Source organism: Cherax quadricarinatus, chromosome 68 (assembly GCF_038502225.1).
Source record: "Cherax quadricarinatus isolate ZL_2023a chromosome 68, ASM3850222v1, whole genome shotgun sequence".
Classification (NCBI taxonomy): Eukaryota; Metazoa; Arthropoda; class Malacostraca; order Decapoda; family Parastacidae; genus Cherax; species Cherax quadricarinatus.
Genome location: NC_091359.1, coordinates 11,434,873 through 11,453,575, shown reverse-complemented (window position 1 = coordinate 11,453,575; position 18,703 = coordinate 11,434,873). Strand labels below are relative to the sequence as shown.

At 41.3% G+C, this 18,703-nt stretch overlaps 3 protein-coding genes across 6 annotated transcripts in view; 1 reads left to right on the top strand and 2 right to left on the bottom strand.

Moving 5' to 3' along the window:
• The window catches only part of LOC138854763 (uncharacterized), a 593,204-nt gene that overhangs the window by 137,648 nt on the left and 436,853 nt on the right, over positions 1–18,703 (bottom strand). The window lies entirely within an intron of this gene.
• The window catches only part of LOC128697611 (uncharacterized), a 230,879-nt gene that overhangs the window by 156,824 nt on the left and 55,352 nt on the right, over positions 1–18,703 (bottom strand). The window lies entirely within an intron of this gene.
• LOC138854762 ((3R)-3-hydroxyacyl-CoA dehydrogenase-like) lies at positions 1,956–17,707 on the top strand. Of its 3 annotated transcripts, XM_070099675.1 has the most exons (6): positions 1,956–2,031; positions 9,233–9,349; positions 10,401–10,594; positions 15,766–15,944; positions 16,029–16,153; positions 17,265–17,704. In XM_070099675.1, the coding sequence occupies exons 1-6, from the start codon at positions 1,992–1,994 to the stop codon at positions 17,354–17,356; spliced, it is 747 nt and encodes a 248-aa protein (XP_069955776.1). In that variant the 5' UTR covers positions 1,956–1,991; the 3' UTR covers positions 17,357–17,704. The 3 variants fall into 3 exon arrangements, with proteins under 3 accessions (XP_069955776.1, XP_069955777.1, XP_069955778.1); XM_070099676.1 differs by lacking the exon at positions 9,233–9,349 and having other exon boundaries at positions 17,265–17,707; XM_070099677.1 differs by lacking the exon at positions 15,766–15,944 and having other exon boundaries at positions 16,033–16,153.

The window sequence follows — 18,703 nt, the reverse complement described above, 5'->3', positions numbered from 1 at the left end:
GACCAGTAGTTTATTAAGGTCGAGGTTCTGACCAGAGCTTTGGTAAGATGGGGAAGTAAGAAGGATGGGCAAGGATGGAAATGGGAAAGGGTTGGGAGGGTGGTGGGGAGGTTGGGTTTTTAAAGGTAAGTGGCCTAACCTCTTTGGTGCAGTTTAAAAAAAGTGTGTGTGTGTGTTGTGTTATTCATGAAAAGTTGGATTCATAAGATAGGTATCCATTCTTCTAATTCTTTGGGGAGGTCACTCAGGATTCTTGGTCGAGGGGAGTTTTCCTTGTGGATGAAGCGTCGGACTCTATGATGGAGGGTCATTTTTTGGGATCTGTGGGGGGAGGTGATGTGTTGATGGTGTAGTCGGTAGTGTTCGATGGTTGGGGTGGGTTCTCTTTGTCGGGTACATAAAGTTCTTGCATGTCATATAGTTGTCTCTTCTTGTATTTGTCTAACCTGACATTAATTGCAGTGATTCTTTGTTGTATGTGCAGGTCTTCTGTCCCGATTCTCTCTCTGAATCTGGTGCCAGTGATAAAGCGGAGGGCTCTGTTCTAGACTCTTTGGAGTTTTAGCATGTTCGTTTTAGTTGTTAGTGACATGGGTACGCAAGGAGTCGGATCATCTTGTACAGGTGTTTCTTGATGTGAGTGGGGGCTGCATTGAATTTGAAAAGTTGGTCAAGGCGGGCTTTTGTTAGGTTCACTTAGTTGGCTATGTGGGATGTGAAGTGGAGTAATCTGTTGATCTCATACCCTAGGATCTTGTTTGGATTTCTGATAGCTATTCGTGTACCTCTGATGGAAATACCCCCTTTGTCTTTTATGGTTGATACTAAACAGCCAATGGTGATGATGAGAACTTTATCTGGGTTGGTTGTGATTCTCCATTTTTTCCTCCCACTTAGCTGTTCTCCGTAGTTCTTCGTTCATTTTCTCTATTGCACTCTTATGTTTGTTTACACCAGAGATGGGGGTTGAAGAGACTACATGGATAACATAGTCTGCAAATTGGGTGATGATGGTATCATTGTGTTCAGGTTGGGGAAGGTCGTTGACATATATATTGAAGAATATATCGCTGAGGCAAGAGCCTTGTGGTACTCCAACTGTCGGCGTGAAGGGTGTTGTTGCCGTACCATGGAAGGTGTGAAGGATACTTCTACCTGATAAGAAGTTGTATATGAGCCTGAGAAAGGTCCAGTTGTGATCAAAGGGGTCTGCAAGTTTGAAAATAAGTCCGTCGTGCCACAGGCTGTCGAAGGCCTTGTGTACGTCCCTAGTTGCAATCAGGGACAGGTCCTCTTTCTTCCTCAGGCTGGCCACGGCATCAGAGACATTTATCGCATGTTTGTGCTGCGGTGGGACCTGAAGCCGAACTGCTTTTCGGAGAATAGGTGGTTGAATTTCATGTAGTACTTCAGTCTGAGATTATTCTTTTTCGAAGACTTTGCCAGTGACTTCGAGTAGGGAGATGGGCCTGTAGTTCTCATGGTTTCGGTTGTCCTTGTTGGGTTTTGTGATGAAAATCATCTTTGCCGTCTTTATTGATGCTGGGATTTTTGGGAATGCGTGTATGAGGAAGGCTTTCTCTTTATAGTAGATAATGTCTGTTGGGAATTTTATGTTGGTGGACACCTCAACATATTTTTATTCTAACAAATATTTCCTCTGCTAACAGCGTCTATCGCCTTCGACCTTAGACCAAAATTTATTTAATTCTCCTTTTGTTGCTAGAACACAAAGATTTTGTTCTAATTAATAACCCCGCAGTGTTAATAACTCAGTATATATCAAGAATACCAAGCAATGTGGCTTGTTTTCACTGGGGTCCTTTTCAGGTTTTTTCCCCAGATAAGGCCTATAACTATATTCTTGATACTAGATATCTATAAATAAAATCTTTCTGATAATGCAAATTGCGTAACACTTAAGAAAATATAGCAGCCATACTTGACGAGTGACAGATTATGAGCAGCCAGTTCCAGTCCTCTCTCTCAGGATGTCATCTGTTTTTGGTGGTAAAGTGGCGCTGGTCACAGGTAAGATGTCAACATTACGTACGTGTAAGTTACCATTTTCTAACTGGTACTTGTCGCTTGTTGTGTGTACTCACCTATTTGTGGTTGCAGGGGTCGATTCATACCTCCTGGCCCCGCCTCTTCACTGATTGCTACTAGGTCCTCTCTCTCCCTGCTCCATGAACTTTATCATACCTCGCCTTAAAACTATGTATGATTCCCGCCTCCACTACTTCACTTTCTAGGCTATTCCACGGCTTGACTACTCTATGACTGAAGAAATACTTCCTAACATCCCTTTGATTCATCTGAGTCTTCAACTTCCAATTGTGACCTCTTGTGTCTGTGTCCCATCTCTGGAACATCCCGTCTTTGTCCACCTCATCTATTCCGCGCAGTATTTTATATGTTGTTATCATGTCTCCCCTGACCCTCCTGGCCTCTAGTGTCGTCAGGCCGATTTCCCTCAACCTTTCTTCGTAGGACAATCCCCGTAGCTCTGGGACTAGTCTTGTTGCAAACCTTTGCATTTTCTCTAATTTCTTGACGTGCTTGACTAGGTGTGGATTCCAAACTGGTGCTGCATACTCCAGTATGGGCCTGGCGTAAATGGTATACAGAGTCTTGAACGAATCCTTACTGAGGTATCGGAACGCTATCCGTAGGTTTGCCAGGCGCCCGTATGCTGCAGCAGTTATCTGATTGATGTGCGCCTCAGGAGATATGCTCGGTGTTATACTCACCCCCAGATCTTTTTCCTTGAGTGAGGTTTGCAGACTTTGGCCATCTAAACTATATTGTGTCTGCGGTCTTCTTTGTCCTTCCCCAATCTTCATGACTTTGCATTTGGCAGGGTTAAACTCAAGAAGCCAGTTGCTGGACCAGGCTTGTAGCCTGTCCAGGTCTCTTTGTAGTCCTGCCTGATCCTCATCCGATTTGATTCTTCTCATTAATTTCGCATCATCTGCAAACAAGGACACTTCTGAGTCTATCCCTTCCGTTATGTCATTCACATATGCCAAGAACAGCACAGGTCCTAGGACTGACCCCTGTGGAACCCCGCTTGTCACAGGCGCCCACTCTGACACCTCGTCACGTACCATGACTCGCTGTTGCCTCCCTGTCAGGTATTCTCTGATCCATTGCAGTGCCTTTCCTGTTATGTGTGCCTGATCCTCTAGCTTTTGCAGTAACCTCTTGTGAGGAACTGTGTCGAAGGCCTTCTTGCAGTCCAAAAAAATGCAGTCGATCCACACCTCTCTCTCTTGTCTTACTTCTGTCACCTTGTCATAAAACTCTAGTAGGTTTGTGACAGGATTTTCCCTCCCTGAAACCATGCTGGTTGTTTCTTTCCAGGTGCTCCACCACTCTCCTCCTGATGATCTTCTCCATGACCTTGCATACTATACACGTTAGTGATACAGGTCTGTAGTTTAGTGCCTCATGTCTGTGTCCCTTTTTAAAAATTGGGACTACATTTGCCATCTTCCATACCTCGGGGAGTTGCCCAGTTTCAAATGATGTGTTGATCTTTGTTAATGGTACACACAGTATCTCTGCTCCCTCTTTAAGGACCCACGGAGAGATGTCTGGTCCCACCGCCTTTGATGTGTTAAGTTAGCATAGCAGCTTCTTCTGTGTGTGTGTGTGTGTGTGTGTGTGTGTGTGTGTGTGTGTGTGTGTGTGTGTGTGTGTATGTGTGTGTGTGTGTGTGTGTGTGTACTCACCTAGTTGAGGTTGCGGGGGTCGAGTCCGAGCTCCTGGCCCCGCCCCTTCACTGATCGCTACTAGGTCACTCTCCCTGAGCCGTGAGCTTTATCATACCTCTGCTTAAAGCTATGTATGGATCCTGCCTCCACTCCATCGCTTCCCAAACTATTCCACTTACTGACTACTCTGTGGCTGAAGAAATACTTCCTAACATCCCTGTGATTCATCTGTGTCTTCAGCTTCCAACTGTGTTCCCTTGTTACTGTGTCCAATCTCTGGAACATCCTGTCTTTGTCCACCTTGTCAATTCCTCTCAGTATTTTGTATGTCGTTATCATGTCCCCCCTATCTCTCCTGTCCTCCAGTGTCGTCAGGTTGATTTCCCTTAACCTCTCCTCGTAGGACATACCTCTTAGCTCTGGGACTAGTCTTGTTGCAAACCTTTGCACTTTCTCTAGTTTCTTCACGTGCTTGGCTAGGTGTGGGTTCCAAACTGGTGCCGCATACTCCAATATGGGCCTAACATACACGGTGTACAGGGTCCTGAATGATTCCTTATTAAGATGTCGGAATGCTGTTCTGAGGTTTGCTAGGCGCCCATATGCTGCAGCAGTTATTTGGTTGATGTGCGCTTCAGGAGATGTGCCTGGTGTTATACTCACCCCAAGATCTTTTTCCTTGAGTGAGGTTTGTAGTCTCTGACCCCCTAGACTGTACTCCGTCTGCGGCCTTCTTTGCCCTTCCCCAATCTTCATGACTTTGCACTTGGTGGGATTGAACTCCAGGAGCCAATTGCTGGACCAGGTCTGCAGCCTGTCCAGATCCCTTTGTAGTTCTGCCTGGTCTTCGATCGAGTGTATTCTTCTCATCAACTTCACGTCATCTGCAAACAGGGACACCTCAGAGTCTATTCCTTCCGTCATGTGTACTCACCTATTTGTACTCACCTATTTGTGGTTGCAGGGGTCGAGTCCTAGCTCCTGGCCCCGCCTCTTCACCGGTTGCTACTAGACCCTCTCTCTCCCCGCTCCATGAGCTTTATCAAACCTCGTCTTAAAACTGTGTATGGTTCCTGCCTCCACTACGTCATTTTCTAGGCTATTCCACTGCCTTACAACTCTATGACTGAAGAAATACTTCCTACTATCTCTCTGACTCATTTGTGTCTTCAACTTCCAATTGTGGCCTCTTGTTTCTGTGTCCCCTCCCTGGAACATCCTGTCCTTGTCCACCTTGTCTATTCCACGCAGTATTTTATATGTCGTTATCATGTCTCCCCTGACCCTCCTGTCCTCCAGTGTCGTCAGGCCGATTTCCCTTAATCTTTCTTCATAGGACATTCCCCTTAGCTCTGGAACTAACCTTGTTGCAAACCTTTGTACTTTCTCTAGTTTCTTGACGTGCTTTATCAAGTGCGGGTTCCAAACAGGTGCTGCATACTCCAGTATGGGCCTGACATACACGGTGTACAGTGTCTTGAATGATTCCTTACTAAGGTGTCGGAATGCTGTTCTCAGGTTTGCCAGGCGCCCATATGCTGCAGCAGTTATCTGATTGATGTGTGCTTCCGGAGACATGCTCGGTGTTATACTCACCCCAAGATCTTTCTCCTTGAGTGAGGTTTGCAGTCTTTGGCCACCTAGCCTATACTCTGTCTGTGGTCTTCTGTGCCCTTCCCCTATCTTCATGACTTTGCATTTGGCAGGATTAAATTCGAGAAGCCATTTGCTGGACCAGGTGTCCAGTCTGTCCAGGTCTCTTTGAAGTCCTGCCTGGTCCTCATCAGATTTAATTCTCCTCATTAACTTCACATCATCTGCAAACAGGGACACTTCTGAGTCTAACCCTTCCGTCATGTCGTTCACATATACCAAAAATAGCACTGGTCCTAGGACCGACCCCTGTGGGACCCCGCTCGTCACAGGTGCCCACTGTGATACATCATTACGTACCATGACTCGTTGTTGCCTCCCTGTCAGGTATTCTCTGATCCATTGCAGTGCCCTTCCTGTTATATATGTGTGTGTGTGTGTGTGTGTGTGTGTGTGTGTGTGTGTGTGTGTGTGTGTGTGTGTGTGTGTGTGTGTGTGTGTGTGTGTGTGTGTATTCACCTAGTTGTACTCGCCTAGTTGAGGTTGCAGGGGTCGATTCCTAGCTCCTGGCCCCGCCTCTTCACTGGTACTCACCTACTCACCTAGTTGAGGTTGCGGGGGTCGAGTCCGAGCTCCTGGCCCCGCCTCTTCACTGATCGCTACTAGGTCACTCTCCCTGAACCGTGAACTTTATCATACCTCTGCTTAAAGCTATGTATGGATCCTGCCTCCACTACATCGCTTCCCAGACTATTCCACTTACTGACTACTCTGTGGCTGAAGAAATACTTCCTTACATACCTGTGATTCATCCGAGTCTTCAACTTCCAATTGTGTCCCCTTGTTACTGTGTCCAATCTCTACAACATTCTGTTTCTGTCCATCTCGCCAATTCCTCTCAGTATTTTATAAGTCGCTATCACGTCCCTCCTGTGTATGTGTGTAACTTAAATAATGTTTGCATAAGTAACTCATTATGACACTGACCAGATATAAACATGTAAATAGTTCACTATCACTGTATCCTGTTCAACTATCATAACTTTGAGGCCCAGTCCCTGGACCATTTTGTACCTTTGTAATAATTTGACTACCGCCCACAGGATGAGTCTTAACTTACTGAAAATTATCACGACTCATTTTAATTTCAGTGTTATCTCTAAGAGAGAACGACCCATTACTTCTGGGATTTAATATGAAATTCTTAATTATTACTCAATTTATAAACTTCCTACTTCAGCGTTCATTTTTTTCATAATATATTAATCATTAATAACATTTAAAATCATTTGCTTTGCCTGTAAATAATGTTATGGATAACAAGTGAGTCGGGTGTGCGGATGTCAGGGAAGAATCACTCGGTTTAGGAAATAAAAAAAAAAGTTACACACAGTCTGTGACTTGTTCTACTGCAACATACACAACATGTTGTTAGGTAAGGCACATATGCAACAGTTAGGTATCTTTATTATGAAACGTTTCGCCTACACAGTAGGCTTCTTCAGTCAAGTACAGAAAAGTTGATAGAAGCAGAAGATACTTGAAGACGATGTAATCAGTCCATCACCCTTAAAGTTTTGAGGTGGTCAGTCCCTCAGTCTGGAGAAGAGCATTGTGATGGACTGATTACATCGTCTTCAAGTATCTTCTGCTTCTATCAACTTTTCTGTACTTGACTGAAGAAGCCTACTGTGTAGGCGAAACGTTTCATAATAAAGATACCTAACTGTTGCATATGTGCCTTACCTAACAACCTGTCGGTATTTTATACCATTTTAATGTTCATACACAACATCCTGACGTTATCTTATCATGTCTATCATATATCTGTAGGTCGAAGATCAAGGGAACCAGCAATAAGCAGACCTTGAAACCGTTTTTATAATATTATCTTATCTGTGGCCTTGTTACTGGAAAAAAGCAAGGATCAATCGTACCTAATGGAGGAATGCTAGAGAATTAATTGCAATTAGTGTTTCAGGATTATACATATGGACATAAATTTGAGTTCAAGATGTATAACGAATAATTCATTATGAAGTGAGGAATACAGATTATTTTTTTTTAGATATGAATCATTGCTCAGTGCCTCATCGAAGTCACAGTCGGCTGAAACGGTGTGTTGGTGAACAGAATCATCAGTGGAAGCAATTTGAGAGAGAGAGAGAGAGAGAGAGAGAGAGAGAGAGAAAATGCTCTATGAATATCTACTTTCATCTTCATAACTGACTTTCAGACAAAGTTTTGCTTGCCATTTAATATCTTCTGAAGCAAAGAGACAGTGATTTGAAAGAGTGTAATTTGTCATGCTGCAGACAAGTTACACTCTTATTCTTGTTATACATTGTGTGTATTTTTTCTTACATATACCGAAGAAAATTTGAAAAGCTTGTGTGAGAGAGTTAAAATAAATTGCGTTAACAAGCGAGGTATATCAATTTCTTTTCCCTGGTTAAGCTCATGGAGCAAGGAGTGGACCTAGTAGCGACCAACCAAGAGGCGGGGCCAGGAGCAGTGAATCAACCCCTGCAACCACAAATGGGTGAATACAAATAAGTGAGTACACACTGAGAAATAAAGGATGATTCACAACAGACAACCAACACGGGCTTATCAGGAAAAAATCTTATCTTACAAACGAACAAGAGTTCAACTACACGGTAACTGATACCCGATAGGAAACAAAAGACAAGTTCGACATCATATTCCTGGATACTAAGAAGATATTCGATAAACAACCATACCACGGGTGGGGATTGAACCCGCGATCAGAGAATCTCAAAACTCCAGACCGGTATGGTTCGTGGTAAGGTTTGTTTGCAATTGTGTCGTTACGATTTCGTGAGTCAAGATATTCGATATTATACCAAAGCAGATAAGGGAAAAGGTACTACGATCCATCGATGAATATAAGAGGAAATGAAGATGGTGATTGTCAAGGAGATATCAGGATGAATAGAGGTTACCAAGTGTTCCAAATAATGAGTACCAAGGGATCAAACTGCACAATTTGAAGAGTGAGCATCGTGTTAGGATCATTAAGATTTATTGATAAGTAACTACACAGAGACGCTCTAATGTTACCACCTTTAAATGAATGAAATATGAAAAATAATCAGCGTGTACAGTAATGTTATCTACTCAATCTCCTTATTGTGGATGCCTAAATATATTGGTTCATAGTGACAAGCGTGAAACGTTAAAATACTTTAATTAAAAATGTTTCTCGTACCAGGATCTCTCTCTCTCTCTCTCTCTCTCTCTCTCTCTCTCTCTCTCTCTCTCTCTCTCTCCCTCCCTCTTTCTCTCTCCCTCCCCCACCCTTCCTCTACCTCCCTCTCTCTCTCTCTCTCTCTCCATTCCTCTCTCTCTCTCCATTCCTCTCTCTCTCTCCATTCCTCTCTCTCCCTCCCTCCCTCTCTCTCTTTACCTCCCTCCCTCCCTTTACCTCCCCCTCTCCCTCTCCCTTTCCCCCTCTCCCTCTCTCCCTTTCCTGTTTATTCGAGCAATAAAAACCTATTTTTTTTAAACCCAAGTTCTTAGTAATATTAAGACAGAAAAAATGCTAGAAACAAATAACATGAGAGTGAAGTCAGGATCAGCACCAGCGCTGAATGTTCATACATATGATGCGACGTGTTGGACTCGTAAGAATGTGGTCATAATTAGGTCAGCATGTGTGGCGATTAGCGCATGACAGGTCGATACCTATGTTGTGTCATTACAGGAACTGCTCATGACAGGTTCATTGTAAATTAAACAGATCAAAATTATACTAATTACATGTTAACGAATGACCTGGCTCCTAAGGCTCTAATATAAAGGCTCTATAAGATTGATAAAGCCAGCTCTAAAGGCTAAACGTCTCTCAAAGACACCCAGGTACTTTACACCTATCTTTCTGATGTGTGTTATTTCAGGTGGGGGAAGTGGCATTGGCCGAGCCATCTGCCAGGTGCTGGCCAGGGATGGTGCCAGGGTGGTAGTGGCCGACATTAATCTCCAGGGAGCCCAGGACACCCTTAGTATGCTCCCTAGTAAGTCACCCTTAATTTACTCCTTAGTAAGTCACCCTTAATATACTCCCTAATAGGTCACCCTTAATATACTCCCTAGTAAATCACCCTTAATATACTCCTTAGTAAATCATCCTTAATATACTTCCTAGTAGGTCACCCCTTAATATACTCCCTAGTATGTCACCCCTTAATATTCTCCCTAGTAAGTAATCCTTAGATGCTCTCTAATAGCCAGGTAGCTTGGAATCATATTTTGAACTTAATGCGCTTACCTATGAATCTATTAAAATTCCCAGCTAATTAATGCTGAAGGCATTAGCTTCAATAATGAACTTTAGAGTTTACTCCTCTCATCTATAACTGTTGCTAATCCATTGCTTTAGAATATCCTTCTAAAGCTGAAAATATTCACTCTGAATTGGATCCACAAAATCTCCACTACTCAGTGAAGTCGTTAGAGCTCCTAACACCATCAGCTATCATACCCACAATTCAAATAGAGTACATAACATTATTGCTTGCAAAATGCCACTCCCTCGTTACTCTCCCCGGCCCGGGTCTGGAAAAGACCCGGGCCAGGAGAGTAACGGCGAATCAAGAGGCCACTCCCTCAATTCATCCTCAGCACCAAAAATCAAGTCACTATCTCATCCCCAGCATCAGTCATTGCCACACCCTCAGTATTTTCAAGAGTTTGATACCACCACTGTTACGACTTTGATGTCGTAACTTAAATAAAATAGTCCTGGCTCCTAAAGGCTGCTTACATGGCTGTCTAGAGGTTATAAAATTACTTTGAAAACAGCAAGCCTTGGGCCAGCATGCACTCATATTAAATAATGGAGCATGAATGCAAATAATTAACGTTGTATAAGTAAGGACACAAAAACTCGCCTATACAAAAATACGTATATGTACACCATCCATCACCATCACAGTTTCTATAATTACACTTTCAGTTACACCCAAAATACATGACACTGCCACCTAACATCACACCCACAATTAACTATCACACCCACAGTTCACCCTCAGTATCTATTGCCATCGTCTTTTTATCACTATGCAGATCCCGGCGACCACTTGGCCCTACCCATAGACGTAACAAGTCAGGACTCTGTAGACTCGGCAGTCAAAGCCATCACGGAGAAGTACCAAACTCCTCCCAGTCTCCTAGTCAACAACGCGGGAATTGCGACGAAGTTTCCTTTTTTGGATATTGAAGAAAAAGCCTTCATGGACGTGATAGATGTTAACCTCAAAGTATGTTATCTCTGGCTGTTAGCGTCATAACTGTCTTCCTTAAAGGGATTTCTTAGATTCTGTCAAAAAAACGTTTTAACGTGTTCATGATCGTTGTTCACAACTATTAGGACCCAGATTGATCAAGCGAGACAAGGAACATAATACGTGATACAGGGGGATACCTTGCGAGAAACTAGTTGTACAGGCAGGTACAAATGTACATTGCTACTGTCAAATTTTTATCTTTGATAAATTATGAAACTAACTTAGGACCAATCCAATTTAACTTACGATAATCGATATAAACCTTTGATAACCCAATTTAATTTAGGATATAATCTCAAAACCTTATTCTTCTTGAAATTCACATTCTTCGTAAGTTAGGTTTGTGTGTAGCATTAGGCTGGTTGATTAATGGGGATGTAAAGCCTATGACCTACACTAGGCCTAAACCTTTACACCACCAGACAGGAATATTTCAGCACTAAAATTGGGATTAAACTGTCAGACTGTCAGCATGTATACCTTAAGAGGAATATGAGATAAGATTCTGTTAGGAAATTTAACCCCGGAGGGTTAGCCAAGAAAGTCTGTGCGTCATTGAGGACTGAATCTTATTTCCACTGGGGTCCTTAATTAAATCTTGTCCCCCAGGATGCGACCCACACCAGTCGACTAACACCCAGGTACCTACTTGGTTGTTAGGTGAACAAACAGCAGGTGCGGGAAAATACGCCCAATGTTTCCACTCATGCCGGGGATTGAACCACAGACACTCAGTGTGTGAGGCGAATGTTGCCTACCAAGTCTCGGGACACAGTTTGTATATAGTGTATCATTGTTGGTAGAATTACCAACAATATGTTAAGTGAAAGGACACATGTGCAACTAATGTGACATTTTACTGTGGCAACGTTTCGCTCTCCAGGAGCTTTATCAAGCCTGATAAAGCTCCTGGAAAGCTTACGTTGCCACAATAAAATGTCACATTAGTTGCAAATGTGTCCTTTTACTTAACGTTTATATATATCCTGTGCCTTACAACACATATAGCAACTGCTTGCATTTACGTGATATAAAGTATAAGGTATAGGGCAATGCAATGATTATAATGCTTCAGTGTTGACTCCTGTTAGTGCTTCATTGTTAAAATAAGAAATCCTTTTCATAAGTGTCTGCAATTACATCTAAGGCCGCATAGGGGATCAACAATTTATACTCGGCGTAATGCTGTACGTACTTTGGTCATATCCTCTGTTATTAGTTCTCGGGGGTTAGTAAACAAAAGAAAATATATTTCCCTTCAAATTTTAGTAAGCTGGGTAATGTTACTGAAGTGACGAAAAATATTTAGACGAGTTATACCTTGAGAAGTACGAGCGAACTGACATCAATAATATTTAAGGGGCGTACTGTCAGGTAGTTAAGTACCTTAATGACAACAACATTCTCCATAGCTATCAATCAGGCTTTAGAAGATCTTACTCAACCGACACCTCCCTAATTAATCTGATGGATTGCATGAGAACTGAAATGTCGATGGGGAACCTCAAATGTATGGTAACCTAAGACCTGCAAAAGGCCTTCGATACTGTCAACAATATATTATGTAAGAAACTTTAAGCTATCGGTATAGGTTCTATAGACTGGTTTAAGTCCTACCTTAGCAACAGGAAACAAACTGTCAAAATCAGCAAAACAGAATCAGAACCCCTACCGATCGCATGTGGAGTTCCCTAAGGTAGCATTTTGGGTCCCTTATTATTCCTTTGCTATGTTAACGATATGCCTCTCAGTGTCAAGTGTAAACTCCTACTGTATGCAGATGACAGTGTTCTGTTAGTGTCAGGTAAAGACCCACATGATACAGCTAATGTATTAACACTGGAACTGGAGTCCTGCAGCAAATGGTTAGTTGACAACAAACTATCGTTACACCTCGGGAAAACTGAACCCATTCTCTTTGGCACGAAACAAACTGAGGGTGTAATGGGGAGCCCATCACTTCAATTTCCTCAGTAAAATATCTGGGAATCCCCTTTGACCCATGCATGTCAGGAGAATTGATAGGGAACAGTGTAATAAAGAAAGCGGATGCCAGACTGAAGTTCCTCTATAGACAAGCACAGTGTCTACCTACTGAGACTCGCAGGACCCTATGTCAAGCCCTTATACAATGTCATATGGACTACGCTTGCTCTTCATGGTACTCTGCCTTCACACACACACACACACACAAAAAAAAAAAACTGAAAGATAGACTGCAAATCACCCAGAACAAAATAATAAGATTCATCCTGGACCTGGGTCCGAGAGAGCATGTAGGCCAGGATGAATTACAACAACTGGATATACTGAATGTTAAAGACAGTGAAACAACTGAAGCTAAATAAAGTTTATAAAATTGCTCAGTGTCCAGATTATCTTGCTGCCAATTTTGTCAAGGCTGAGAACCAAAGCAATCATAGTACTAAGGGGAGAGAGCACAACTTTGTAGTACCCACAGTCAGGGGCCAGTTTTCAAACATCTTTTATTGTACAGCAATAATGGAATGGAACAGATTACCTGCACAGGTCAAAGCTAGTCAAAGCATGAGCCAGCTCAAGAAGAGAGCCAAAAGGTTTCTGATGAATGTAGCGACAGAAAGGGCGGGTAATTTTTTATCTTTTTAGCTAACGCGCAAGTAATTTTACCTTATATCTAGTATGTCTCCTTTATAGTAGGATAATAAGATATTATCTCCTTTATAGAATAATAAGAAATTATCTCCTTTATATTATAATAATAAGGTAAAAGGACCCCAATGGAAATAGGTCTCACTGTCTGGCTTTTTGGGTTATCCTAAGTTCTTTACACACATGCCGCTATGTATGAAAATCTAAGTAACTGTATTCGTGTATACCCGATTAAACTTATTTACTTATAACCCGTTAAGCCAAATATTATGGATTGTTTCTACTGAGGCTCATTTTCTTCAATTTCTCCAGAAAGTGACTCTTAAACAGTCACCTAGCACCCATGTAAATATTTAGCATTAAATATACAGGGCAACAGGAATAAGAACCCAAGTGAAAATAAGTCAGTTTGTCTAACTTTTTAGGGTTATTGTAGGTAATTTACACTATGTATGATAATTGTACTTTTGAGTACCTGTGCCTAAATAAACTTAAGGAAGCGAGCCCACTGGGAAGGAACCCAAATCCATCGTTTGTGAGCCGAAGTTGCATCCACTGAATCTCTAGTTAATAAAATACAGTATTACGTATTATTAAGTGCCTTGTAACTGGCAGTGCCAAGAATTGGACATTTAATATTTGGTAATTAAAATTTTGTCCACGTTTTGGTTTACAGTGATATTTCATCACACATACCATATGGAGACTACATGGTGTTATTTTGAAAATAAGATTCAGAATGCAGAGAGATATTTGTAATCCTGTGAAGACTACAAAAGGGCCCCATGACTGTCCTGGGTTATCTTGGGTTGCTAAACTTCTGAGTTAATAATCCGAATAAATTTTTCAAGCTACTCTTATGCTGATTTACGTCATGTCAGACTGCAGATTATTTACACTAGTAATTTCTCTTATAATGGTTTAAGTCATATGTGACTGCACAGCTAAAAGTTGACTTCAGGCTTCTTAGCTATAATTTCCCCAAGCTTATTTACGGCAAATCTGATTTTCCCCATCGTAGATGTAGCTCGTGTTGTTTCATTACAATAATGGCATACAGTGCCGCTAATAAGAAATTAAAGATTTTTTTTTTAAATTTTGCCACCGAAGTGACTAGTTTATTGTGCACTCAATATCCCTCCTGTGGACGGTAGTGCAAGAGCATATGGATACACAAGAGGCCTGGGAACTAGGCCCCAAAAGGGTTAACAGGAGTACATTAGGATTTTTATCTACCTTTCACTTATCTGTTACAAGCAAATTTAGGGAATTTGCTTAGTATATCTGGTATCTTATTTTCATTAACATCTTGACATGTCACATAGGTTATACTGTCACAATATTCGTCAATATGTGGACAATTAAGCACAGTGTTCGAGACAGTAACCATATGCCTGACCACAATTTGCATTTGGTTTCATTATCTGTGTGACTCCCAAACTGCCAGAAGTACTTGTTACCAAGCCTAAACCTGGCCACTACAACATCAGTCAGTCTGTTCACATTGCAAGTTGCTCCATAAACATACTTATCTACGTTCATATTATCATAGAGGGTTATAGATCTACTCAGGCTTTAACTGCAGTCCTATAACACTTATTCTCATTATTACTTCTTTAACATTATTCCTAATGTTAGACGCAGATATACCAAAATTATATTCTAGACTCCTTCAGGGTGCTCTTCTTGTCTAACATATCAACTCTATCATGGAGTTATCCAATGTGTGATGGGATTCATAGCAATTGTACATTAATTCATATTTTCCTTGATTTTTGAGTATCTATACCTGGCTTCTCCAATGAGAATGTTGCTAAGAGTCATTATATGAGTCAAGAGCCTTCAATGATGACAGAATCAGTAATGATGATAAACTCAAGCTCAGTGTCATGAGTTAGTTTTAGCGCCATTAGCACTGCAAACAATTCAGTTTGCAGTGTAGATGCCCATTTGTTAATTCTTATGCCTAACTCAACAAATTTATTATCGTTCTTAACTAGAGAGGTATGTGGAACATATGGGTATCTTTATTTGAACAGTCACACAGTCTTTGTGTAGCTTTGCAAGGCTGATTACCTCATCTTCTGTTGCCTTTGCATATCGTCTCTATTTTGATTTGGGTCTAGAGAAATTATTCAAATTAAGGTCGATTTCTAGCGCAATCGGCACACACTGAGGTGGTCCATGGTTCGATCCACGGTACGGGTTGAAACATTAGTACTTTTAAGAAAAACAAATGCTGTTTCTGTTCACCTAGCAGTATAATAGGTACCTGAGTGTTAGCCGACTGGTGTGGGTCGTATGCTGGGGACAAATGCTCTGCATAACAAGGGCTTTCTGTATAGTAGTATGTCACTGACGCCAGCTACATCTGGATACGTTATTTATAGAAATAAAGATTATCAATTTATTATAGATGTTGCGCGTACCTTATGTTGCTTTGCTTAGGCAGACGCCCATTCTGCATGAATGAAACTAATCTGAGACACACACACACACACACACACACACAGGGAACCTTCCTTGTGAGTCAAGAAGTCATCAAGTCGCTGCTGAAGCAGGAAGCGCTCGGTGTTGTGGTCAACATTGCCAGCCTTGTCGGACAAATAGGGCTACGCAACTACTCCCACTATGCTGCCAGCAAGGGTGGTGTGATGGCCCTCACCAAGTCCATGGCAGGAGAATTCGCAAAGTTAGATACACACATTTTTTCCTTTAAACATGGATTATTTGAACATACAGGACATATATACTGAACATATTTAATTTATACCAGGAAGGGTGTTCGGGTAAACTGCGTACTTCCTGGTCTAATCGATACTCCTCTAGTGAATAACGTGTCTACCGAAGCTGCTGCAGTTATTGCCCTCACTGCAGTGGGAAGAATTGGACAACCTGAAGGTTGGTACTATAACGCAGGGATGCTATTACATAAGACAGGGGAGACACATATAACGTTCTCCTTGATTTTAAGAAGAAGCTACGTAAGAAAACGGGCACAGAATCTATTCATATAAGATTTTTACTTAAAGAACATATTTTTAACTTCTAATTAAAACACTCACTTTTGAATGAATGAATATATATATATATATATATATATATATATATATATATATATATATATGTGTGTGTGTGTGGGTGTGTGTGTGTGTGTGTGTGTGTGTGTGTGTGTGTGTGTGTGTGTGTGTGTGTGTGTGTGTGTGTGTGGTGACGAATAGGTAAAACTGGTCAATTAGCAAGAACTCGTTTAAAGTTAAGTCATTTCAAAAATTTTCACTTACATGTTTAAAGATATATTTTTTTTTATTTATGTTAACGTAAAAAATAATAATTTTGTACCAAAAGAACCTTAGAGAACTTACCTAATCCTATTATAACAAGCGCAGTTTAATTTAGCCTAATCCAACTAAATATGTTTTAGATAAGTTTACATTTATTTAATAATAAACAATCACAATGAAAAATATTTTTCTCAATAAGTTCAGAATGATTTTTGCGAAATTATTGCATACACAAATTTTCCCTTGCTTTATTCGGCAAGAAGAGCTGTGGGTGGCCAGGACTCGATCTTACGTTCCCATGACCTTCCCAGTGAGAACTGACAAAGCATGCATCACTATCCACTGGACCATCAATCCTTTAAAACCAGGTACTCAGCAGTACTGAACGTGGTTTCCCTGGTGAAAGGACATGTGTGGTTGTGGAGCCTCAGAGAATAATTTCAACCTCATCCTGTCTGATGTACCAGCTTTCACGAGCAGTCTATATATTATTAAAATCACAAACAAGTGATTTTGAATCATTAACATAACTTCGGCTGGCCAGGACTCGATCCTGCGTTCTCAAGCGATGCTGAGCATCTTTTGTTTAGGGATTGATGGTCCAGTGAATAGAGTGATGCATTGATGCATATTTTGAGCTCTTACAGGGCTGGGCGTGGGAACGCAGGGTCGAGTCCTAAAGACACCTGTGGATTTTCTGTGAGAAAATAACTTTTACTCCCAAACAGAGGCGGCCGAAGTGGTGGCGTTCCTTCTGTCGGAGAAGAGCAGCTTTATGGTAGGGTCTTGTGTAGAGGTCTCAGGTGGGTATGGCATTTAATTTGACTCTGTAGAGGACAGGCCCCAGCGTCAGGACGTTAAGGGAACTTGGAGGTTATCGTCTGCAGCCACAAGACGTGAAGTAGATTTTGAGGTATCCACTGCCAAAGGAATGAGAATTTTAAAGAAGCCATTCCAAAGTCAAGTCCTTACCATACGTGAAGTGGATTTTGTATCAGTCACCCCCAACGCCAAAATAATTGTGAATATTGAGGCTACTATTACCAGCGTCAGGATATGAAATGAGCCTAGAGGAGCTCGTCTGACACTTGACATGAAAAGAACTCTGGGGCTCATTTTTATCGGGCAACATTCAGTACTGATGAAGATTTACAATAAATTACTAAAAAAATTAATTTCCTTTATTTATTCCTTCCGGATTCATAATATTTAGGTGGTATGTAGAGAAATAATAGTAAAATGGTGACAATTGGAAGTAAAGACACTGATGAACTAGGATACTTCTAATAACACATTTTTTCTATTAGTTGATGCTCTGTGAAAGACATTGCAGACAAGATCATTGAGAAAACAGGTCACTCAAGATCTCAAAAACTTCGAAAAGAAGTGTGGCGAGGTTAGGTATTGGTGGTATCAGAGGATGGGAATAAGGTGACAAGTTATTATTTCACGAATCGTGTACAATGTGTACAATACGTCAAGTCAATATGTACAGTCCATTGTAATGCTCACTGGTTTTGGTGAGGTGGATCATTACGGCTTCTAAAATTCTGTGTCTGACTCTGTCGTGCTCGTGGTGCAACAATTGTGCTCTTCCTAAGTCCATGACGTGAGATTGAAGATTGTAGTGGAATATGCATTGGTTGTTGGTTTTATCCCTCCTGCATTGTAATTAATGCTCCTGGAGGCGTGTCTGAAGGTCTGTACCGATCTCTTGTAAAATTTATAGGAATAAAGACTTGTGTGTTGTATACTCCTGCTATGTAAATAGTTCTAGGTTAAGGGTTTCTGGTGATCATTGAAAGTTTTGGTAGTAAGGACTGCCACATCTATTTTGCCTTTTCGGAGAATCGTAGCGATGGTGATGGTAGTCTGCCCAGTGGAGAGGACCAGTGGTCTACTGATGCTGGGATCTATGGGACTGCGTGTATAAGGAAGGCTTTCTCTTCATAGTAGATAATGTCTGTTGGGAATTTTATGTTGGTGAACACCTCAACAAATATTCATTATTCTAACAGATATTTCCTCTTGCTACCAGCGATTTTTTCGCCTTCGACCTTACACCAAAATCTATTTCTTCCTCCTTACGTTGCTAAAACACAAAGATTTTATTCTAATTAATAACCTCGCAGTGTTTATAACTCAGTTCATATCAAGAATACCAAGC